Consider the following 23,448-nt stretch of genomic DNA (forward strand, 5'->3'; position numbering starts at 1 on the left):
GGTGATCAAAATTTGTTGGCGTGAGATAATTACACGTAAAATCCAAATGCATACAACCTATTTCGGCTTATTTTTATAGTTAACTATTACTAAAATTTAATCATATTTCATGAATTTTTTTAAAGTTATTTGAAATTTAATCAAATTTCGTGGGTTTTTTTCAATAATTAGTCATGCATACAAGCATATTTCAATTTTCAAGCTTACCTTTTCGTCCCCATTATGCAAATGATAGTGTTTAACCCACTTGTTAGGTTTTGTATGTGATATTTTGTAGTAATTGATGAGTGGAAGTTAGGTGCATTATACACTCATGAATGATTAATAAATTTAAAATCTAAAGTGCTAAGTAGTAGTAGTACTATAAGATATTTGAACAGGCCTACAAATAGTAGTTTCAGATTCTGATTGTCACAAAAAACAAGCCTAATTATTGGCTTCATTTTGTTTATAACAAGTGACCATATCTTATCTACAATTATTAAAGGTTAATAAAATGTGTTAAATGAAGACAAACCACAAAGAAGATAGAGCAAAAACAATCTAGACAAAAACTAAATCTGTGTGCCCAAACCTGAGTCATCTAAACAACACATTTGGTATCCATCCACATAAACAAGTATACAAATGCAACCGCAGTTCTTTAAAATTATTAGGTACACAATTTTCAGTGTATTTTCATAATATTAGGAAGGCAAATTGCAAAAATTAAATTTTATCAAATCAAGGCTCACCTACGAAAAATAGTCACAAAAATAATGAGGTATAAATTACTTGTGATTTCAAGATAGTGGTAGAAATTACTTTGTTTTGAAGAAAATGGTATAAATTAAGATAGGAATTACTTATAAGAAACTCCTAAATCTGTAGTAACTGTTAAAAATTACTAGCACTATTAAAATTCTGTGAAAAAGTAGAATAAAAATAAACTCCTATAGTTAGAAAAGGCAACATAAAACTAGAATACCATAAAACAATAACAATAGAGTCAATCTGTGACAACACAAAATTTGGAGATTCATCTTCTATATAAGTCTGAGAAGTCAGCAGGAAAACAAGACCAAGAAAATGGGAATAACTGATTGAAACATAAATATCTGACTTCATTCCTCAGTTGCAATGGCTCCCTTCTCGCTAACATAGATACCGTCAAGGAACTTCCTGATATCCTTGTTCTTAACATGGCATTTCTGTCGAAGAAACAAAATGAGTGGTGGTTAGGATAAAAGAGCAAGTAAGTATCAAAACTGTAATATGAGTTTCTGGATATCATTTTACCTGGTTAATCAAGGCGCAAGACCTAGAAACGAGCTCAATGTCGTTACCCTCCAACACCAACTCATCCTTCACCTTCTCAGATCGCACGATCGACACTCCCTCAAGCATATCAACCTTCCTCACCTGTTGTAGAAGACAAAATGCAAATCACAACACAGCTAAACTAAATGAAATAAGTAATAGTAGTGGAGAACTATTCAATTACCCAAGAAATCAATGTATCGAAACATAAAGAAGACAATTTACTCAAAATGATCTACTATACTCCACTACATTTACTAAGGATGTGAACATTATGCAAAGCATAAAAACAGCTAGTTCATATTCAAAACATATACATTTGTGCACAGATACAGAAACATTATCAGTTTAATCTTTGATACATAAGAAACATTAACAATCAAGCAGAATTAACAGAGTAATCAAACAAGCTGCAATGGCACAAACAAATACAGTGACGATTCATGAAAACATATGAACATTGTAACAATCAATTAAACAGCTAGTTCAAAATCAAAACACCAGCAATTGTACCACTAGTATATAAATATTCAGTTCACATTACTCATTTCAATCACATTTCTAGATTAGCATATCGAATCAACAACAAATTAATTGCAAAAGACAGTTGAAGCTTCAAACGTATATTCAGAAACAGTACAAAACCAGCACATCAAATAGAAAAAGCAACAATCAGCAATAGCAACAGCAAAATCAGCGCTGATACAAATAAATTTCGTGAAAATAAATAAAAATTGCTAATAAATACTTAGTAATCAAAAATGAATTGAGTAAAGCAGAAAATATGATACCTTCTTCTCTCCGAGAAAGTTACGGATCTCAATAGCGGTGCCGTTGTTAGTGATGGAGGCATTGATAGGAAAATGAGCATACACGAATCTCATCTTGTAGCGGTATCCCTTGGTCACACCGTTGATGAGGTTGTTGACGTGGCTGAGCGCGGTACGGATGGAGGCGGTGGTTTTCCGGCTTCCGAACCAGGCGTCGATCTTCAGCTTCTTCTTCCCGGTCTCCTCGTCGGTGATGAGCTGGAAATCGAGGTTCAAATGCTTGAAATTCTTCGATAGCGTGCCCCTGGGCCCCTCCACTTCGATCACCTTCGCCTTCACCTTGATCTTGATGCCATCGGGAATATCCATGGTGTCCGACGACAGGATTGTCTTCATTTTTCCGGTTGGAAGTGCGGCGGCGTGCGGATTGAAGAAGTAGGGTTTGCAGAGGAGGGTTTGGTTTAGAGAGAGACGACGATATATACAAGAAAATGAAGAGCTAAACCCTACTTTCTCTTTGGGCTTGAGCTTAGTTACTGTATGGGCCTTCTTAGGTTAATGGGCTTATTTAGATGGAGAAGGGCCCACTTAGTTTTGGGTCGGCCTATTTGATTTTGGGCTATATTTGGTTCGAGCAAATTCAAAGCAATTTAATGACATGATTGTTTTTTTAATGATTTCTCAAATTCTAATTTTAATTTTGCACTAGATACCACAATAAGTGTTACTGATTTTATAAACACCTTTTATACATTAGGAAAATAACAAAGTATATTATGTTTAGTTGATTTTTCATTTCACATAACTCACATCCATGCACGGTTAATCTTAATTATGAACGACATGAGTTTTAATGAAAAATTGATAAAGTAAGAGATAGATCGACGGAAAAAGCTTAGAAGTATTTTTAGTGAAAAATATAATCTAAGTCGTTACATATAGACTTATTTGCTAAATGGACGAAAATATAATCTAAGTCGTTACATATATATGTCAAATATGCCTTGAAGATTGAATAATTGCTATTTGACTTAGATAAAATAAACTAAGCACCACCCTTCATTAAGTTAATATTAGGACAGCGTGACACTTGAGAGTCAGCACCATAATAATAAAAGTTAAGATGGGCCTTTGAGACTTAAGTAGTGTATTCATCTTAAATATTAAATACAGTATTAAAATAAATTATTTTTTATATAAAAAACAAAATAGACTGCTTTAAGTAGACTACTACAAGCAACTTATTTTCCTCCCATATGCTCCCCGCTTTAAAAACATTTCTCTCTCCATGTCACTTTTTTGTCTTAAATCAATCATAAAAAATTAGAACCAGCAACTGAAATCACATGGGCAACCTCTGCTTTGATTATTTCACAATCTTTCCCCCTTGGATTAAGATACACTCAGGACTAGAGCATCCCCATCCGTGCTCTTAGCTAAGAGCACGGAAGTGGACCCGGACCCACTTTTACTCCTTGTTCTTAACTAAAAGCACAACACCCACATCCGTACTCTTAGCTAAGGACAAGCTCAAGGGTCCCACCATTCTATTATTCAATTTAAATACTTCAATTATTAAAAACATTTCTACATTATAAAAATACATTAAAAAATAAAAATTACATAATTAAAATCCTAAAAAATAAAAATTACATAATTAAAATACTAAAAAATAAAAATACATAATTAAAATCCTAGAAAATAAAAAAAATACATAATTAAAATCCTACAAATTAATAATTACACACGTGGAAGACTAGTCCTCTATCCCCAATTGCCTCTTGAGATCCCGGATCATTTGCTTATGTGTTGCAAGTTGATCCGGAGTCATCCGAGACGTATCGTTCATATAGAGTTGACTCAAGATGGCCAACAACGTGTTGTTCGGGGATGGAGGAGGCACAAAGGGAGCAGGGGGGGGCGGGGGCGGATGGAGTCGAGGCGCGACGGCTGGGGCGGTTGGCCGCCGCCTTCTTCCTTCCTTGCGGGCGGGAACTGCTCGGGCCAGCGTCGGGGCTACCCAAGTTAGCTCCGGCAAGGCTGGGTAGCCACATCATCGGAGGCGCCGTCGGATAGGGCAACCGACCTGGACCGTTTTTGGAGGAGGATGCTACTATGCCGCCCCTATACTTCGGTGTTGGCGCCCCTCCCGCCAACAATCGAGGTACTTGAACGGTTTGAACTCCTCCCGTAGGTATGCCGCCAAAGCGGCAGTGATGATGTTGAGCTCGCTCGTGCCGCTCCCCGCCGACCGCTCTTCCCCGGAGGTAAATCCCCTGGAACTTCCCGATTGCCTCGTTGCATCTGTAGATGCAATTGCGAACCATACTATCATTGCGATATATGGTCCCGCCGGCCGGGTTTCATTGTAGAGGCGAGTGATGCGCCACCAATACGTATCCCCGGTTTGGTTCGTGCCGATGTCCGGATTTTCGGAGACTGCCAAGTAGGCTTTGAACATCGCCATCATCTCACCCGGAGTGTACGGGGTGCGGATGCCACGAACAGGAGGAGTAGGAACAGTAAATAGGAATAGGAGTAGAGGCTGCTGCTCCCTCCCCGATCCGGGTTCGGGTGCCCACCCGAACCCGGAGGCGTTTAGGCCGTGCAACGGGTAAGGACGGTAGCCACCCGGAGCTTGCGAACCTTGGGTTTGAGGAGGGGCCGTAATTGGGTTTCCGGACTATATCCGGCCTCGGAGTCGAACCAATTGTGGTTTCAACCGCGATTGCCGGAGGGGTGATCGCCGGAGCCGGACATTGTGTAGTGGGATGGGAATTTAGATGAGAGAGTATGAGGAAAAAAGATGAGAGAGTGTAGATGAATGATGATAGAATAGATGAGAATGTGATTTTTTTTGTGTTGAAGTGGGAGTATTTATAAATGAAAATGTGAATTTTAGGGAAAAAAAATTGAAAAATAAATTAAAAGTGGGTAGAAAACGGATATAATTTTTTGGGAAGTGGGAAAATATTTTTTTTTATTTAAAACATTTTTTTAAATAAATTTCAATTTTTTTTAAAAATAAAAATAAAAAAACGAATTTGCCAACGGCTATGACGTTGGCTAATCAGAGCGTGCCACGTAGGGCTGCTCAGCGGCACGGACGTGCTCTTAGCTAAGAGCAGCGCCGTGCCGCTGGCACGGACGGACGAGCACCAAAATTCTCACCGCTGCGGCTGCTCTTATTACGAGTAAAATTTAATTATAAGGCTAATATTTACTTTCCTATTGATTAATGATTTTGTAATTGATAATTGAATTGAAATTTAAATGCTTTAGTATGAGTATAAATGAGTTGTAATTAGAAAAGATTAGTTAAACATTAATTTATTTTTTATTTAAAGAAAATGAATTGTGCTGTAAAATAAGGAAAAAAGGAATATGAGATACTAATCATATGATATGATATAATAGTACAAACAAGCACGCACTATAAAGTATGTGCAGGTATTATTGATATAATTATTTTAAGAATGGTCAAATTAATGTTTCTAGAAGAAAATGAGTTTGGTTTATTATTTAGGGGAGATGTTATGTTGTATCCATATTCTCTTTTTCATAGAATTTTGTCTAACTGGGTGTGCCAACCATTATTTCATGTCACCTAGCTAAGCTATATGTCACTCTCATACACATAAATAATTACATACATCTACAATAATACTATATTTTAATGTTTCTATGTTATAAAGAAAAATATACATTATTAGTATATTATAACGTTTGAGCCTTTCTCATAATTACGTGTAGAATTATAAATTAATCATGATACTTCATTTAATAATATATCCTACATTGAAGCAAAACAATGAAATTAAGCCAAACATTTTTTGTAATCTAGAAGGATTTGGCTCAAAGCAAAGCTGACCATAGCATTGATCTAGTATATTAATCACGTGAACGACAGTTACGTTGTACCTAAGAAATTGTACTTATATATACTATGTAGCACTCCGTCCCAATAAATATGAAACGTTTGCTTTTCGGCACAAGATTTTATGTAATGTTGTTTTGTGAGTTAAAGAAGAGAGAGTAAAGTAAGAGAGAGGAAAGAGTAGAGATAAAGTTATTTCTATTGTAAGAAAGCGTTTCATTTTTAATGGGACAATCAAAAAGAAAAGCGTTTCATTTTAGTGGGACAGAGGGAATAGTTATTAGTATTATCATATAGTACAGGAGTATTGTACTCCCTCCGTCCTATTAGGAGTCATTCTTTGACCGGATCACGAGTTTTAAGAAATGTAAAGAAAAGTTGGTTGAAAAAGTTAGTGAAATGTGGGACCCATTTTTTTATATTGGTTTTATAATAAAATGTGAGTGAATTGAGATAGTGGAATGTGGGACCTACTTACTATTTATGGTAAAAATGAAGTGTGACTCTTAATTGGGGACGGACCGAAATGGAAAAGTGTGACTCTCAATGGGGGACGGAGGGAGTATTATTTATTTATTTGGTATAGTTTTCTATATATTCAACATGCTTATTTTGTACATAAGGGAATATACACAGCATTTTTTTGGTAGGTTAGTGTTTTTGATTTTATGCATATCACTGTTACATAATCTTTTGTGTTGTTGCTTTGTCAGTATCTTTTCTTTTAATGTGTAACTTGTAACTTTAGCTCGTCAATATGATTTGAGCGACTGTGCTTTTTGGATCGAGAAAACGCCATACATGAAATGTATAGTGTATTAGTGTATTATCTTTATTCAAATATTTATTTATTCTAATACTTAAAAAATTTTACTGAATTTTTAATTTTACAAATTACCAAAAATCAAACTCGATTTATCATTTTTTCTATAATTTTAAATAAATGATTAACGAAATAAATTGAGATTTTATATAATTTATTTCATTTAATGTTGCCAGTAAAATTTTTGAAAGTACTAAAATCAACTAAATATATATAACGGGAACCACTTACGTGAATGATGCTCGTATAAATAAAATGACACAAAATTGCACACTTGGATTTTAAAGAGACAATTTACAAAGGTTATGACCACACAAGTATACTAAAATTGTTGAGATTTTAACTCATACAAAAGGTTATGACCACAAAAGTATACTCTAATTGTTGACATTTAAACTCATACAAAGGTTATGACCACAAAAGTAAACTCTAATTGTTGACATTTTAACTCATAATTAATTAATTTATGTTACATCAGTTAAGGCCGTGAGGCAAATTCTTCAATGGCCTCAAAACCAACCAAATCATGTATTTGACCATTCAATCTAATATAAAGCTCCTTTTGAAAACTCAAATGGCCAAAATTTCCTTGGCCATTCCCTCAACACAATTTATCATACACATACAATTACAATTATGAGAATAAATATAATTTTCAACATCATAGATGTTCCTTTTCTAAAAAAAAAATTTTCAACATCATAGATGTTCCTTTTCTAAAAAAAAAGTAGAGCATGCTCTATGTTCATTTTTCAGGTATTTGATAATTGCGTTGACAGGTAATAAATCAAGTGAAATTTAAACTCGAATTTGAATAATGACATGGAAAAGGGGGGTAAGATTCAATTAAACTAGCTTCTAGTAGCTTGTGGTATTTCGGATGCAAATGCTGGAACCTTGCTTTTTGTCTCCCCAAAGATCTGATGGCTTGCTTCCTTACATGGATGGATGCACCTTTTACGATATTTAACTTTAAATTTGGAGTTCCTTATTCTATGTGATCTCATGGTCTATTTGGTGGCTCAGAAATAAAGTTATATTTCAAAAAATGGAACCGAACTGGGAAACTGAGAAGAGACTCATTATTTGGAGGCTTGGAGCATGGACTAAAGGATGGTGCCCCGAATTTCCTTTCTCACCGAGCCAAATGTGTGAGGACTTACTTAAAGCTAGACGATGGACGAAGCATAATCACAGAAGCAACTCTGATAAACATAAAGGTGCATTATAGCTCGCTCTGCCTCCTAGTTAGTTGGTTGATGTTTGTTTAGTTTTTGTTTTATTTGTTCTGCTTCAGGGGTGCATTTCCTTTGCTTAGCTTGCTTTTTCTGGTTTGAGGTTTTTTTGTTGCTTGTTTTCTTGGGCTAGTTTGTTGATACTGAACTTTGGTTCCTTTGCTCACTGATCTCTAAGCGGTTTGAGCCTTTTCTCTCGTATATAAAAAAAAAAAAAACTAGCTTCTAAAATCAATGTCATTCTTTTTGTTTGAGTATAAATTTCACTCTATGTCAATATCAGAAACGTAGTATATTTAATTAATTATTATTATTATAACAATAATAAATTTTATCCACTATTTTTAATAACCTCTTATTTGCTATGATGCTTATCCTCACAATATTTAAAGATAAGTACATTTGAGGATGATACTTATTGAACAAGGCGAAACCATATGCTAAGAAAACTAATGTGCACCACATATTAAAGTGGTAACTTAAATTGTAAATTGTGAAATAGGACCTAGTTTAGTGCTTTTCGTTTATTATTTACAAAAGGCTTTATTTTGAATTTTTTATATTACTATCTTCTAATTCACTCAATCATTTTGTTCATATTGGAATCGTTTTAATTCGAAGAATATGTCTATAAGAACTGATGACTCGGACTTCTTTTTGGTAAGAATTTAATATTGGATTCGATTCTTTTTTTATTGGAATTTTTCAAAAGTTTGTCCCAATCATATTAATATATTATAATCAAGAATCATCGAATTCGTACTCGCAACGTGTCAATCTATGATATTATTTGTGCTTTATTTAATTGTGAAAAGTACAAACATAATCATTTTCTTAGGGCCATTAAACCACACTATAATACCTAAACTAATAATACACCATCATAAAGCACATTAATTCATATCATGGTGTTGTACACCGTGTGGGAAAAAAAGGACAAATATAAGATTCAGTTGTTATCAAAATACACGACTATATAAAAATACGTAATGAAAAAGAGAGATTAAATCACAAATGAAAAACTATGTCTGACATGATCAAGTTTAACCATAAGGTCCATGGTCATGGAATTTAAATTTGAATTTGAATTTGAATTTAAGGGGGTTTGATTTCAAAGTACTAGGTTAGAACTTTGATAGACTATCTGAAGTAAGTATAATAAATGAACATTAATCAAATTTAAGGTTTTTTCCATCAATTCAAGAATCAACGATTCCATCTACAATGGAACCATAAGCTATCCGACAAATAAATTCACAATTTTAATTTTGAATTTGTAACCGTTGACACCAGGGACAGAGCCAGAAATTCTTAGTACCAGGGGCAAAAATATACATAAATATAATTTAAACATTCAAGAAGGGGCAATTAGTAGAAGATTGATATAAAAAATTCTATAGCAAATTATACATATATAAAGGTAGTTAAATATGAGCAGGGGCAAGCATTTGCCCCATCTAGTATTTAACTAGATTCGTCCTTGGTTGGCTCAGTCATAACCGGTAACCGTTGGCACAATTATAGTTATGGACTTATGGTTTTGGTTCCAAAGCATTACTTTTTAGGCTCGTTTAAATTAGTTTTTTCTCGCTCTTCCAAAGAATTTTTCACAGATTTTAAATTATTTTTATCTTTGGCAAACCGACAATTTTACGTTTGAGATCAAAATTGGACCAAGTACAAGTAGAATCGATACGCAAATATTGAGCATACGATCGAAACCAAATTTGTGTGCACGTGGCATATATAAGTTCAGAAAAAGTAAAATATAATATTTCCCTACAAATGCAATCAAAAGTGAAAAGAATAAAATCTTGGGTCCCTTTAGAATTTAGAGTTGCGTCGGTGGAGTTGTGGAGCCCTCTTATACCGTGTTTGGTGGATGTATCATCCATTTTATCACCTTTCCAATATTTATTTTGTTCTTCAATTTCTTTATAATGATAGGTAAATAAAAGATGCTAAGTTCAATTCTGATCACATAATTACAATATCCCAATTAATTTAACAGAATATTAGTGTATTCCATGCTTGAGAATAATAATTATGAATATTCATTTTCATAGACCCATAACTTAAAAGTTTTAGTGTATGATATGAATATATTACTACTATTTCGGACTTAATCAAATGTCAAAACTTAGAAGTAGTATAATTTTTGCTAGTAGTTTAATAGTAGTATGAATTTTAGGATAAACATTATCCAAAATTTTAGTATGACAGTATTACGTGGACTATCGTGATAACATCAACATAAATGTCAATGTGAAGTAATGATTCAAGTGAGATTAGGAGGTTAGATAGATTGACTCACCACGCAAACCAATAGAGCTTGGAAAATTCCATAATAATTCAATTTTTTTACATTAATTGATTTGATTTAGTAACTCTTAGTCCATTGAGGTTAGTGATGGATTTCCTTATTCTTTTGTCATCAATGTCTATTCGGTCATCGTACTGGTAGATCCTTGATCTATCGGGATACACGATTGTAATGAGAATAAAAGGAAGATAAATTTTAGTTGAGGTGCAAGCGCCAGAACCAAGAATGAAAATAATTTGTTTATTATTTTTCAATGAATAAAAATACTATATAATTCTATTATACATAAAATTCTAAACCCTAATATACTCCATCTTGTTAATAAAGCAAGATAAGTAAATAAAAAGCTTACAAAATATATAAAAAATAAATAAAGATAAAATAAAAGATATGCTGAATCAAATAAAATCAAGAAAGATATATTGGGGATGATCTTCGACGAGATTTGCTATCACGTACTGCCTACGATCTTTTTGACCTTATTCGATGCGATTATACGAGTAAATGTTTTCTAAATTTAAAAATAACAAAATAATTATAGCTTAAACAACGAGACGTGATTATAAATGAAGTTATAAAACCTAACTTTTCATTTAATGGCTAATCTTATCCTTATCCAAGACAAATTGTGTGACAAAAAATACGTAGTACAATTATTATAGGAAACACGCTATTTTTATGCCTGCGCGTATTATAAGATATTAAGGCCAAAAGTAATTGATGCCAACACTTTTATCATAATTTAGCAACACACTTTTTGCTATGGTTATTTATTTTGAAAATAGTATAGGTTAAAGTTAATTGTTTTAACAATTACAAATTTTAAGATTATTTTTCAATTATAATTCTCTGATAATTCAAATAACAACGCCTCGACAATCTTGCAGTAACAGCTCACCCAAATAACTCTGCCAAACTTTGTCTACATATATGTATATATAGAAAAATTAATATTCAACCAAATACAACATCCTTTGAAGAAACTAGAAAAATAAAAAGTTCAATTATTGTGCCCTTAATTTCCATTTTTTCGATTTTAATGGTAAGATGTCGTACTGACGTATTCTTATAAAGGAAAAGAGATTATTTTATTGGATGTAGCATAATATAAATATATTATGGAGTATTTATTTAAGGAGAGAAAGATTATAAAATAAACTATATATCGTCCAATAAAATAATTATTTATGATTTTATCAGATGCCATGTGGCCTAAATCAGCTACATTGAATGTAAAAAATATCTGCAATTATTTCGATATGTATTCAGACAATTTTTTGGTAATATATGCTATAAATGTCGATTTTATGTTCGTCTTAATATGACAATTTTGAATTAATAAATGGAAAAAGAGTGAAGATTCTAAATGAGTGGAAGCGTCGTGTGTGTAGCATGAAAAATTGAAATGGTGGCGCACTCTCCACAATAATTTATTTAAATATTTATCTTAATTAAAGCTATATTCCTTATCAATTTATTTACAACTTGACTAAAATTACACCCACTTAAAATTATAAAAATACTAAAAACAATAATATCAAAAACAACGACTCTCTCCCCACAAATATTTATTTAATATTTATCATATTTTTAATAACCGTCACCACTCAAAAAATTTCATTATAGTAATTGAAAGAATAAAAAAATACAAACAAAAACCTCTCTCTTTCTCTTTCTCTTTCTCTCTTTCTCTTTCTCTTTCATATATATATATATATATATGCATCACAGCCACTGTCTCTAATTATCATCATTCGTTGAGTTAATCGTCACAATATATACAAATCTTCCAAGATCACAAAAAAATCCTTCTATTGTTCTCGAAAAAAGACGAAGGAAAATTTGAGTATATTTTTCCAGATTCTTGAAATTCCCTTCTTGCAGTTTTCGGTTAATCATTTACACTGAAAATCATTAATTGTGAAAATCAGACACTGATTTGAGCTGTTTGAGTAAATGGGGAGTAAGAACAGAGCATTAAACATGGGGAGATTGTCAAGAATCGGCAGCTATGCCATAGCTTCTTCGACTACGGACCCCTCTTGTATTTCTTGCACGACTTTCAACATCCTCGCGCCCATTTACAAAAGGCTCAATCACGAGGTGAGAATTCGAGAAAAGGGCTCGATTTTCGTTGCCAATTGGTGTGGATTTTGGTGAAAAGATGCATTCTTGATTATGTTTTGTGTGGAAAAGAGCTGTTGCTGTAGCTTTGCTATGGTTGTTGCTTGATTTTGAGAAGAAGGGCTTGATTTTTGTTGCTAAATTTTGTGGATTCCGGAAAAAAGTTGGTTTCTTGATCATGTTTTGCTCGAAAAAGAGCTGATGCCTTACTAAGGTTGTACAGTTTTTTGCATTGATAGACGTATTGATGTATGTTTTGAGAAAAGGGGTCGATCTACGTTGCCATTTGATTTGGATTTTGGTGAAAAGATGCATTCTTGATTATGTTTTGTTTGGTAAAGAGGTGTTGCTTTAGCTTTAATGTGGTTGTTGCTTGATTTTGAGAAAAAGGGCTTGATTTTTGTTGCCAGATTTTGTAGATTATAGAAAAAAAGTTGTTTTCTTGGTCATGTTTTACTCGAAAAAGAGCTGTTGCTTTGCTACGATTGTAGTAGTTTTTTTGCATTGATAGATGTATTGATGTATGTTTTGAGAAAAGGGTTTGATTTTCGTTGCCATTTGATGTGGATTTTGGTGAAAAGATGCATTCTTGATTCTATTTTGTTCAGAGAAGAGCTATTGATGTACTGCAGTTGTTGTTTTGAGAAAAGGGCTTGATTTTATTACCAAGTTATGTATATTCATTTACTCGAAAAAGAGTTGCTGCTTTTCTAAGATTGTAGTTTTTTGCATTGATAGATATATTGCTGTATGTTTTGAGAAAAGGGTTCGATTTTCGTTGCCATTTGATGTGGATTTTGGTAAAAAGATGCATTCTTGATCATATTTTGCTCGAAAAAAGAGTGGTTGCTTTACTAAGGCTGTTGTGTTATAACATCAGTTGCTGTGTTGATGTGTGATTTTGGATGGTAAAAGCATTGTTTTGTTTAATGTGTTGTTTGAAATGTGGATTTGCAGGATCCAAGCTTCAGAGAAAGTGATGTTAAAGATTATTGGATGGATAGAAATCAGAGGATTTTGAATTGGTTATTGTGTGAGAGATCTTCCATAATCTGTCTTCAGGTATTGTTTTTTCTCGTTTGATTCGATCACAGTACATATTTTTCTTCGATTTCATGTTTAAAACTGCCAATTTGATCATTTCCGTTGCAGGAATTCTGGGTTGGGAATGAGGAGTTGGTGAGCATCTACGACAAGAGGCTTGGTGATGCCGGTTACCTCAATTTCAAGCTTGCTCGGACGAACAATCGCGGAGATGGTACGATTTTTTTACCCCTTTTCATGGTCAGAATCGTATATGTAGCCTCTGTAGTTGTGGACTTGTTTGATCAAAGTAGAACTATGGTGTACTTCTTGGATATCCCTTCCTGTTCTATCTAGATATGTCGAATTTGGCATCGCGATTTTCGCGATCAATGTGTGGCTAATGCATCTGTTTTTGCAGATGTGTTTGGGATTTTAGAACAGGAACAAGATGTGGATCACAAGGTAGTGGTTGTCGTTGGAACGCCTTTTGTATTCACATCTTGTTAGAAAAAGTCGCTGTGATTCATCGCGTATGAATGAGTTTAAATCCTTCTTGATTCGGATTCAATAATATGCATAGGAGCAGCATTGTTCTATGTAAAATTTATTTGGTTTTTGCTGATTTATTTAGTTATAAAAGGTGCAGATTTTATGTAGGATTCCTATACGAAGTTATCCCTTTTCCGAATGTCACAGGTCTGCTGACGGCCGTGCATAAGGACTATTTTAAGGTCATCAACCACCGGGAGCTGCTGTTCAATGATTTTGGCGACCGTGTTGCTCAGTTATTGCACGTTGAGCTGAACGCGCCCTTTTCACAAACTCTCAACGGTCACGTTCGTCAAGAACTTCTCATAGTGAACACGCACTTGCTGTTTCCACATAATTCGAGCTTGTGCTTAGAGCGACTGCGTCAGGTACGCTCCGTTCTTCTCTTTTTTCTTCGGATCAATTTCATTTTCGAGTAATGCAATACGATACTGTAGGTATACAAAATATTGCAATATGTGGAATCGTATCAAAAGGAAAACAAACTTAAGCCCTTGCCTATCTTGCTATGCGGGTATGTATTCCTCTCGCGCTTTCGTTTTCCCATCTTAACACGAGACGAAACTCAAGCTCGTTTATTTGGGTGTGGCAGCGACTGGAATGGGAGTAAGAGGGGGCATATTTATAAATTTCTCCGATCTCAGGGATTCGTATCGTCGTATGATACTGCTCATCAGTACACTGACGCAGACGCGCACAGGGTACCTTTTTTTCTCGAATCTACAATCGTTTCTCATGTATTTGAATTTTTTCGTTTCAAAAATTCTTACCTCTGGTGTCGCACCTTCGTGCAGTGGGTGAGCCACCGCAACCACCGTGGCAATATCTGTGGTGTTGATTTTATATGGCTTCTCAACCCCAATCGATACCGGAAATTGCTAAACGCTAGCTGGAGCGAGGCGTTGTTGGGGATGTTCAAGGTTCGATACCTAATTTTTAAGTGATCTTGCTCGCATATGTATTGTGTAAAGATGTTTGACGTCTCAACATCTCTCGTTGCAGTATCAACTTAGGCGAGCTTCGCTGACGGAAGAAGATGCGTTCGCGTTTCTGAAGGCTGATAATGACGGTGATTTCATCACGTACGCGGGCTTCTGTGAAGCGCTACGACAGGTTGATATTTCTTTCATTTGTGACGTTTTACTCTCTGGTTGTTTTTCATGGAAGACTAATAACGCGTTATTGGCTCGTTGCAGCTCAATCTGATTGGCCATTGTAACGGATTGAGCAACGAGGAGATACAGGGACTGTGGGTGCAGACGGACATGGACGGGAACGGTGTCATTGACTACAAAGAATTTAAGGTATTGCACGTTTACGTTGTGTGATGGATCGGATTAACGATACATAGGATTGAGTATTTGAATATAATCGTTCGATTCATTGAAATACGTGGTAGATTAGCCTATGTTAGACGTCCACTTATCGTATTCTTCTCCCCTTCAGCAACGGATATGGAACGCGTCGTGGTTCGAGCAAGGAGCTAAGGCGAACGACGAGGATGCCACCGATGCGGAGGAGGCGATCGGATTCAGCGTCAAGAACGCAGTCCTCTTCCCCACGGAGGTGGAGAAAGGGACGTGGCCGGAAGATTACTCTCTCTCGGACCATGCTCGGCTCACCGTGGTGTTCTCACCGGTCAGAATGCCGTGCCCCCGACCGATCACTTGACGACACCTGTTGCTCGTCACGGGGCTCACGCACCGACTAGAAATCTCTTGAGGCCTAGGGTTGTTGGACCGAACTATATATTATTAATCTCAGCGAATCGAGCCAGGAAGGGTTCTAATGAGGTCTGGTGCGTAGCCCGACATCCGATACGTCATCGGCTGCTTATGCGACCACGGGACGCGTTCGTTCCGCCTCCTCTGACGACGCCGCTTGGGAAACATCAGAAGATTACTACTCTATGGATGAATGTTGTGAAAGGGAACACAACACTCTCTCATTTTGTAGTGTTAGTGAGATTGCAACCATTTTTTTTGTGATGTAATACTCTTATTCTTACTATATAAATGTATGCAAATATATTTTGAATTCTTGCATAGGAACTTTTACCTTCAAATAATATCATTGAAAATAATACTAATACTTTTTGAAGTGATAAAGATAATTGTATCTTTTGAGATATTAGCGATTAGAACTTCTTGCAAAAAGTGTAAAGGATTAGTTAGTTACATGAAAAGAGCATTAGCTATAAAGTTGAATTATAGGATATAGATATGTCTCAATTCTTTTGCTATTTAATTACCTCAACTTTAGAGATAACAATAAAAAGTTTAAAATAAATTTGGGTACATAGAATTTGGTGGTGGAAACTAAGTGGACATCCTTAAGGCGCTTTAATATATCTCTCCACCGCCCAAAATCTTTTACGTACAAACTCCATTCCATTGTGATTGATTTTCTACTCCAATTTTGACCGAATCTAGGCATTTTCTTTTTTCTATTTTGCTTTTTTGATGTACATATTTCTTTCCATATACTATCAATGAACTCTATTGTTAGTTAACTTTAGAGACCACAAGTATAATACATGGGGTACATCATGCATGTAGACTGTAGTAGTATAGGAGTGATTCTTTCTAAGAATATATGTACGTATGACACTGCATATTCAATGATATGTTAACAAATCTAATAGTAGATGCTATTATATCAATAAGTTTTTTTTTATATCCATCTATAAGCATTCTAACAGTAAGCATATTTAGATTGGAGTTTTATATAGAGCGTGTGAGTGAAAACATAACAAGCTTAATTCTCTCTTTAGCGACAGCCTCTTGAGTGATTTAGTTCCTTGGATATGTAATGTAGTACTATATAACTTTAATAAAAATGACAACATAATATCTTTATTCATTCAAAATCATAATAAAATTAAAAAATCACTTAAAATTGGTCATGTTTAGAATGAACTCCTTCATGATTACATTTGTACATGGCTAAAATTATGAAAGGAGCATCATGAAAAAAGGTAAAAAATTCATAAATCGAACATACACATATTTATTTATGAAGGGAAAAGTAAAGTAAAAAAATAGTGACAACACCAAATTGGGTGTCACCGTCTTTCCTAATCAATCTTTTGAGATTAAGCACTAAAATATTTTGTAGTTGCATGAATTCGATTAAATAAAAAAAGTTAACTAAAATATGTTGGCCTTTTTTGCCTTGGGCAAAAAGACATTGACTTTAACATTATATGAATTAAAATCTGTCGAGTAACATTCCTCAATTTCAGGATACTGGTCAGTGATTAATAGTAATATTCCAAATTATTTTTGAAATAATCTATTTCGAATTCTAATTGTTATAATTTGGGAATGGTTTTGCAATATATAGCGAGTGTAGCTTAGAAAACATTGTTATTTTAGAAAACATTCGATTATCCATAAGGAGCTAAAAAAATTGTTTAAGTGAAAGACACTCATTTTCGACAAATAAAGTAAAATATTACTCATATATACTCCATATGTTTTATTCGCAATAAAGATACATAAAATTATTTTTAACTAAACAACGATATGCTAGTACTACTATTTATCTAAATTGAATGTGTGTAGATGTATTTTAAACTTTTTTTTCGATGTTTTGGTTCAAATAACTCTTTAATTTAGGGATGGGCAAAACAAAATTTATAGTACTCCTACTTATTTATTTTCATGTGTTAAAAATTAAAATAACGGTTAAAGTTGAAAAGGGGAAAAGAGAAAAGAAAAAAGGAAAAAATAAAGAGTTTAGAAAAAGTTGTCACCGGATATGATCAGCTGAATGATTGTTTTATTTAAAATGAAATTGATAAGAGTAGTATGAATATGTCATGGTCCCACATGAAACTTTATCGACACGTGGATATCCCTTATTGGTTGTATGACTATGTCACTCTCCAAAATCTAGCTTCCTCGTTACGACTCGTTGAATTTCCTAATATACCCCCAGAAGTTTCTGTGTGCTCAAGTAAAACGGTTGGCGCGACAAAGCATAATTTACTTACTTAGTGTTTTATTGAGATAATTTCCTTTTAAGCTTTAATAGATTGAAGATTGGAGTTACTGATAGTAGTTTATAAGAAATTTCATTTAAAAATTAAAAATAAGAATCACCATGGACCATGTGTTATGTATGAATTTATCAAAGCATAAATTTTCATAGAGAATATACTTTTAGTTGAAGAGATATGTGAATCTAATATTGCATAAAATTAAATTCAAGCACAATCACAAATAACAAGCACATTAGGTACTTTAATTTTCAGCTTAATACTATTAATTTAAGAATATTTGTCATGCTTATAGTAAATAAATTATTGAATAATATGATTAATTAAGAGTATAAAAGTTTCCAGTACATATGAACTCATATGTACTGTGAAAGTTTTAACATGGCTAACATATGTATATATTTCTATCAAAATATCTTAGTTACTTAATCCACAAATGACATTTATTTAAAATGGTCATTGCTGCATTTGAAGTTGATAATATGTTCGACTAAACAAAAGGGAGCATTATTTTTTAAAAATTCAAGATGTGGCACAAAAAAATATTGAGAGTGCGTATGTGATATCAATCGTGCATCTGTAACGTTATGTTATATGATTCATCATGCATAACGAAGTAGTAGTATGATATAAGAAAGCTAGATCAAGCTCACGAACATCCCATAAAAGTTTATCACAATATTACACCGCTTCAATTTTGAGAGTATCTACGTTAATATCTGAACGAGTAAATTTGAAAATATAGTAATAATCAAAGTTTTGTTTACCATTACAGTGCAGATTGGTTTCTTTGGCAAGGCTAAAATCGGTACTTCACTTATAACACGGTATATGCGCCGTATTTGGACGCGCTTCCATCTACTGCTCTTTCTCAGAAAATTCCACTCTTTCTCTCTCTTTAACTGCATTTCTTTCTTCGTCTTCTCTCTCTAAAAAAATCTTCGGATCATCACTCCAACCCCACTGAATTTTCCCTGAATCCCTCTCTTGCTAACACAGCTTCTTCTCTTATAAATTCACTTTACCTTTACCACAATTCTCTATTTTTACCCCTTTTTTGGCGAAAAGCGAAAGTGTTTACTGCTCAATGGCTGTGCTTCCAGTGAAAGCGTTACCGGTGGGGTATAGATTCCGGCCGACGGACGAGGAGCTAATCGATCACTATCTGAGGCTTAAAATCAATCGGCGGGATAAGGAAGTCAGTGTTATTCGTGAAATTGATGTTTGCAAATGGGAGCCATGGGATTTACCTGGTGAGTTTGTGCTAATTTTTTCGATTTTTTTACGGTTTTGGCCTTTGTTCTGCTGGTGATGTTTGAAATGAGTGATTTTAATGTGTGGATCATTGCTAATGTGCGTTGGTTTGTTAAATTGTGTTGTGTTGTGTAAGATTATGTGGATCTGAGCTCAAATTAGGGTTTGTCCAGCGCGGTTAATTTGGGAAATTTGTGATTTAAGCTCAACGAATGCAGTATCTTGTAGTCTATAGGATTTTGATGGAAAATGAATTGTGTTAGCTGAGTAATCATCAGAGTTTTTGTTTATGAAAAATAATTTATGCGAATTTGATACAGTGTTGTGGTGATTATTATATTGATGAACACACACGTATACTGATTGTCTTTTTTTTTTTTTTTTTTTTTTTTTTTTTTTTTGTTTTTGTTATTAGTGGTTGTTGCCTATCAATGGAGATTACAATTGGCTTTGAACTTGGAGATGATCATAAATTTTGTTTCTTTGATGTCTTACAGATTTGTCTGTGGTGGAGTCAACTGACAATGAGTGGTTCTTCTTCTGCCCGAAGGATCGGAAATATCAAAATGGTCAGAGATTGAACCGGGCTACTGACAAAGGCTACTGGAAGGCAACTGGTAAGGATAGGAATATAACAACCCGAAAGGGGGCAAAGATCGGGATGAAAAAGACTTTGGTTTTCTACCTGGGCCGTGCACCTGATGGAAAGAGGACCAACTGGGTGATTCACGAGTATCGTGCTACTGATAAGTCTCTGGATGGCTCGCACCCTGGTCAGGTAGGGACTTTGTTTCTATGCTTATAGTTATATGCTTTTCTCCATGAACGAGCAATATTTTCCATTGCCATGTTTAGTGTGTATAGTATCATCTTTTCTTGTTCTAGGTAAGTGAATATTGACTGATTTCGTAAGTTAGCTGCTTTAGTTGTATAGTCATGCTATAAGGAATTTGAGAACATGTGAAGAAACCCCTTTCCTCATACCGTGATCTGCGTAGGGATATTATTGTATCACAACACTAATTGGATTGAGTACGTATGTTGATTGTTGAAGATGTGGCGATGGACAAGTAATGTGACGACAGTATGCTTTGATTTCCTCATTTTTCTAGTAATTGCTGATGTGATGACTTCTCTTGCTAGGGTGCCTATATTTTATGCCGATTATTCAGAAAGGCTGAGCTGAAACAAGATGATGTCACTGAATCGTCAAACGTCAATGGAGCTGAAGAGATAATTGCTTCTCCTCCAGAAGTTCGATCTGCTGAATATGAACAACCAACACCAATTAGTTTCAGTTTAGGCGGCTCGCCTGAACCACAACCTTCTAGTGCTGGAAGCCATCAGACTTCAAGTACTCCGAAAGCAGTAGCTGGCAGTCCTATACCTATTGATTGGAAGAGTTATATTGACATTGCTGATGAGATGGAGGACAATGTATCCGACATGAAATCTATTCCTGTGAGTGAAATAATTATGAGCTTCCTGTTAATTCCCCAGTTCTACTGTTCTAGACTTCTAGTATATATAATTTTTTTGTTTTTACTTAAATTCCCTGTGATTCTACTTATCTTTGCTACTTCTTTGATTCAGCCTAACCCTGAGCTGGAGAAACTATTGGATGAGTTTTGCTACCCCGTGCAGCTGACCACAGACGGGAAAATGTTTTCCCCATTGCATTCCCAGATGCAGTCGGAGCTTGGAAACCCATTCCTCTATAGCGACTTTAATGGTGATATGAACCATAATCAACAAACTATCCCATTCCAGTATGGAACCAATGCTGCCGATGATATTGAAAAGTTCTTGAACGATGTTTTAGTTGATTCTGGGGAGCAGAGTCCACCTAACATCTACAATGTTGACAGTATGGTAAAACCCAGTTACTCATGTAGTGAATCGGAGGGGGAGGTGTCTCAGAAACCGGTAAGGAAGTTTCTTTGTTGCTTTCCTTGTGCTAAAGAGTAATTATACTGCAGGTAATATCATCCTAGAGCTGGATTTGCTTTCTTGACAGTGACCTGATAGCATTTATTATCTCTCCTCTAGGTTGATCTGTTTATGCTTCCAGTTGTGTCGTTTGAGGACAATATGAAACAAGAGTCACCGTTCCAGAGTGAAGTTTCTTCTGAAATGCTAGCTCAAGATAGCCACAATTCTTATGTTAGCAGTGGTTATGACCAAGGGAACTTGGGATATGCAACTAACCTCCTTGGATTCCCAAATGATTCCACTACTGTCTCTTCTGGCAATCACATCCGACACATGTCAAATGTTGAAAACAGTGCTCTCCATAGCCCTGCAGTGGATGCCGCGAATCCTGGAACTGGCATTGTGATAAGGAAACGCACGGTTCCTAATCAAAGCACCGTGCAGCACACTGCAGCACATGGAACTGCTCCAAGAAGAATTCGTCTGCAGATGAAGTTACAAGTCGGATCAGTTCAGTGTGGCCCTCCTAACGAGCCAACTAACTCTAAAATAAAGGAAGAAGTCGACAAAGCCCAGGTGAGATGTTCCTCTGATCCTCAATTCCAATCAATACCTTTGTCCACTTTATGGTATTCTAATCTTAGTGTTGCCATGTTGGTACTGCAGGATGATGAGAAGGCTGTTACTCTCACTCCTGATGAATCGAGGGATTCAACTTCTGTTGATGTAAATACAGATGGAAACTCAAAGGAGACAAGCACAAACCCAAGTGCCAAAGCTGAAACACCAAAAAATAGCAAGTCCGAAGAGACAGTTTCACAGTGCTCCAGCTATACACTTTCAGCTTCGCCATCGAGATACATGCCTAAGGTACTCATGGCCATGAGTCTCATAGTCATGCTTCTTGCTGTGTTGGCATATTCTACCTTCTAAATGAAACTAACTACAACGTAATCAGCCCGTTTTTGTATAGGACTCGAGTGCTTATATAGTATTTATAGTTCAATAGGTTAACACCAGCGCCTGATAGTTCGTCGTTTTAAAGCTGAATGTTATGCCTGGATGCTATGGTTTTTGTATATTGCTTAACTTCATGGATGATCATTTCTGTGCATTGTTTGTAACATATATCAAGAATCTGGGAATTTTAGTCTTATGTATTTGTGTATTTTATAGAGAGTTACTGGAGACTGTTGTGTTTGTTTTTTTGTGATTGCTAGGTGTTTATGCTGTCCTTGTAGATGTTTTCATGGATAATGGAGGCTTCTGACAGAGAAATTTTGTAAAAGTTAGATTTTGTGAATATAAATTTCAAGTTTTCCAATTGCGACTTCCCATTTTTTGCATCAATATGATACAAGTCGAACGTATTATCATAGGCAAATATGACTTGAAGTGCCATATATGTATAAATAAAATTCATATAAATGCTAATACATCTCAAGCAATCTCCAACTACCAAACAGATATTTTGAGTAGTAAAAAGGAAAAAAATAAAATGGGGGAGTAATTATTGAATAGGGGAGTAATTATTGATTTGAGTTTCTGTTTTTTGCAGAAAGGGTAAAAAATAAAAATAAAAATGGGGTGAGAGAGGCTCGAACTCTCGACCTCATGATTACTCAGAAGCTATGAGACCTACGCGCTAGCCAACTGCGCCACCACCCCTTTGATGTTCATTGCTCCACACATTGGCCAAAGATATCCGTCGCACTCCTTCCATTCCGTAAAAATATATGCACTCTCTATTTTCGTTTGTCCCATAAAAATATAAACATTTACATTTATGAAAAGTTGTCATCGACTCATTATCTATATAGTACATCTTTATTTACAACTTATACTACTTTGGTTCACCATTAAGCACTATAATAACGCCTGTCGCACTATCAACTAAATACTATTTTACTTATCCTTCTTCTTTTCTATCTTATTTATCAATTGTGCATTAATTCTCGCATTATTTTAAATACACATATTTTTATTGGATGGAGGGAGTAAGTGAGAAAATAAAGAACTCCCGTATATAGTAATAGTAGTAATGAGAAAATAAAGTAAAAAAAAGTTATGAATTTTGCTTAATGGGGAAATGACTTATGTGTAACTGGGATGACAAAAGAATTTACAGTCTCAAGACGAATGATATGGACAAAGTATAATTATTCATATTAATGTATATCTTTGTTTTTTATTATTATAGAGTTACGAGCACTGTTTATAATTAATTCCAACA

General features: G+C 34.7%; 3 protein-coding genes and 1 non-coding gene across 6 annotated transcripts; 2 read left to right on the forward strand and 2 right to left on the reverse strand.

Annotated features, from left to right (window-relative positions):
• Positions 1 to 938: 938 nt before the first annotated feature.
• LOC125223637 (60S ribosomal protein L9) lies at positions 939 to 2,533 on the reverse strand. The gene is made up of 3 exons (XM_048126874.1): positions 2,091 to 2,533; positions 1,279 to 1,401; positions 939 to 1,190 (listed from the first exon to the last, which is right to left on the reverse strand). Exons 1-3 carry the CDS (start codon positions 2,463 to 2,465, stop codon positions 1,104 to 1,106), a joined length of 585 nt encoding a protein of 194 aa, XP_047982831.1. The 5' UTR covers positions 2,466 to 2,533; the 3' UTR covers positions 939 to 1,103.
• Positions 2,534 to 12,065: 9,532 nt separating this feature from the next.
• Positions 12,066 to 16,071, forward strand: LOC125224197 (uncharacterized calcium-binding protein At1g02270-like). The gene is made up of 10 exons (XM_048127556.1): positions 12,066 to 12,430; positions 13,409 to 13,513; positions 13,604 to 13,709; positions 14,174 to 14,394; positions 14,464 to 14,540; positions 14,619 to 14,727; positions 14,821 to 14,946; positions 15,029 to 15,139; positions 15,223 to 15,330; positions 15,473 to 16,071. Exons 1-10 carry the CDS (start codon positions 12,284 to 12,286, stop codon positions 15,695 to 15,697), a joined length of 1,335 nt encoding a protein of 444 aa, XP_047983513.1. The 5' UTR covers positions 12,066 to 12,283; the 3' UTR covers positions 15,698 to 16,071.
• Positions 16,072 to 18,901: 2,830 nt separating this feature from the next.
• Positions 18,902 to 22,988, forward strand: LOC125222105 (NAC domain-containing protein 91-like). Of its 3 annotated transcripts, none has more exons than XM_048124551.1 (7): positions 18,902 to 19,282; positions 19,781 to 20,061; positions 20,427 to 20,744; positions 20,877 to 21,209; positions 21,333 to 21,791; positions 21,882 to 22,085; positions 22,774 to 22,988. In XM_048124551.1, the coding sequence occupies exons 1-7, from the start codon at positions 19,117 to 19,119 to the stop codon at positions 22,780 to 22,782; spliced, it is 1,770 nt and encodes a 589-aa protein (XP_047980508.1). In that variant the 5' UTR covers positions 18,902 to 19,116; the 3' UTR covers positions 22,783 to 22,988. The 3 variants fall into 3 exon arrangements, with proteins under 3 accessions (XP_047980508.1, XP_047980507.1, XP_047980506.1); XM_048124550.1 differs by lacking the exon at positions 22,774 to 22,988 and adding an exon at positions 22,436 to 22,539; XM_048124549.1 differs by lacking the exon at positions 22,774 to 22,988 and having other exon boundaries at positions 18,903 to 19,282; positions 21,882 to 22,403.
• TRNAM-CAU lies at positions 22,799 to 22,883 on the reverse strand. The gene is given in 2 exon segments: positions 22,799 to 22,834; positions 22,846 to 22,883. It is a non-coding gene; the product is annotated as a tRNA-Met (tRNA).
• Positions 22,989 to 23,448: the final 460 nt, after the last annotated feature.

This window comes from Salvia hispanica, chromosome 4 (genome assembly GCF_023119035.1).
Source record: "Salvia hispanica cultivar TCC Black 2014 chromosome 4, UniMelb_Shisp_WGS_1.0, whole genome shotgun sequence".
Lineage (NCBI taxonomy): Eukaryota > Viridiplantae > Streptophyta > Magnoliopsida > Lamiales > Lamiaceae > Salvia > Salvia hispanica.

Excerpts from the sequence above, each read along its gene's own strand:
- LOC125223637 (XM_048126874.1), bottom strand. The coding sequence starts at position 2,465 with ATGAAGACAATCCTGTCGTCGGACACCATGGATATTCCCGATGGCATC. Across the intron at positions 1,402-2,090 it reads ACTTTCTCGGAGAGAAGAAG|GTGAGGAAGGTTGATATGCT; the intron begins GTATCATATTTT and ends CTTCTACAACAG. Across the intron at positions 1,191-1,278 it reads CTTGCGCCTTGATTAACCAG|AAATGCCATGTTAAGAACAA; the intron begins GTAAAATGATAT and ends TTTCTTCGACAG.
- LOC125224197 (XM_048127556.1), top strand. The coding sequence starts at position 12,284 with ATGGGGAGTAAGAACAGAGCATTAAACATGGGGAGATTGTCAAGAATC. Across the intron at positions 14,395-14,463 it reads GCTTAGAGCGACTGCGTCAG|GTATACAAAATATTGCAATA; the intron begins GTACGCTCCGTT and ends ACGATACTGTAG. Across the intron at positions 14,541-14,618 it reads TTGCCTATCTTGCTATGCGG|CGACTGGAATGGGAGTAAGA; the intron begins GTATGTATTCCT and ends TGGGTGTGGCAG.
- LOC125222105 (XM_048124549.1), top strand. The coding sequence starts at position 19,117 with ATGGCTGTGCTTCCAGTGAAAGCGTTACCGGTGGGGTATAGATTCCGG. Across the intron at positions 20,745-20,876 it reads CCGACATGAAATCTATTCCT|CCTAACCCTGAGCTGGAGAA; the intron begins GTGAGTGAAATA and ends TCTTTGATTCAG. Across the intron at positions 21,792-21,881 it reads AAGAAGTCGACAAAGCCCAG|GATGATGAGAAGGCTGTTAC; the intron begins GTGAGATGTTCC and ends TTGGTACTGCAG.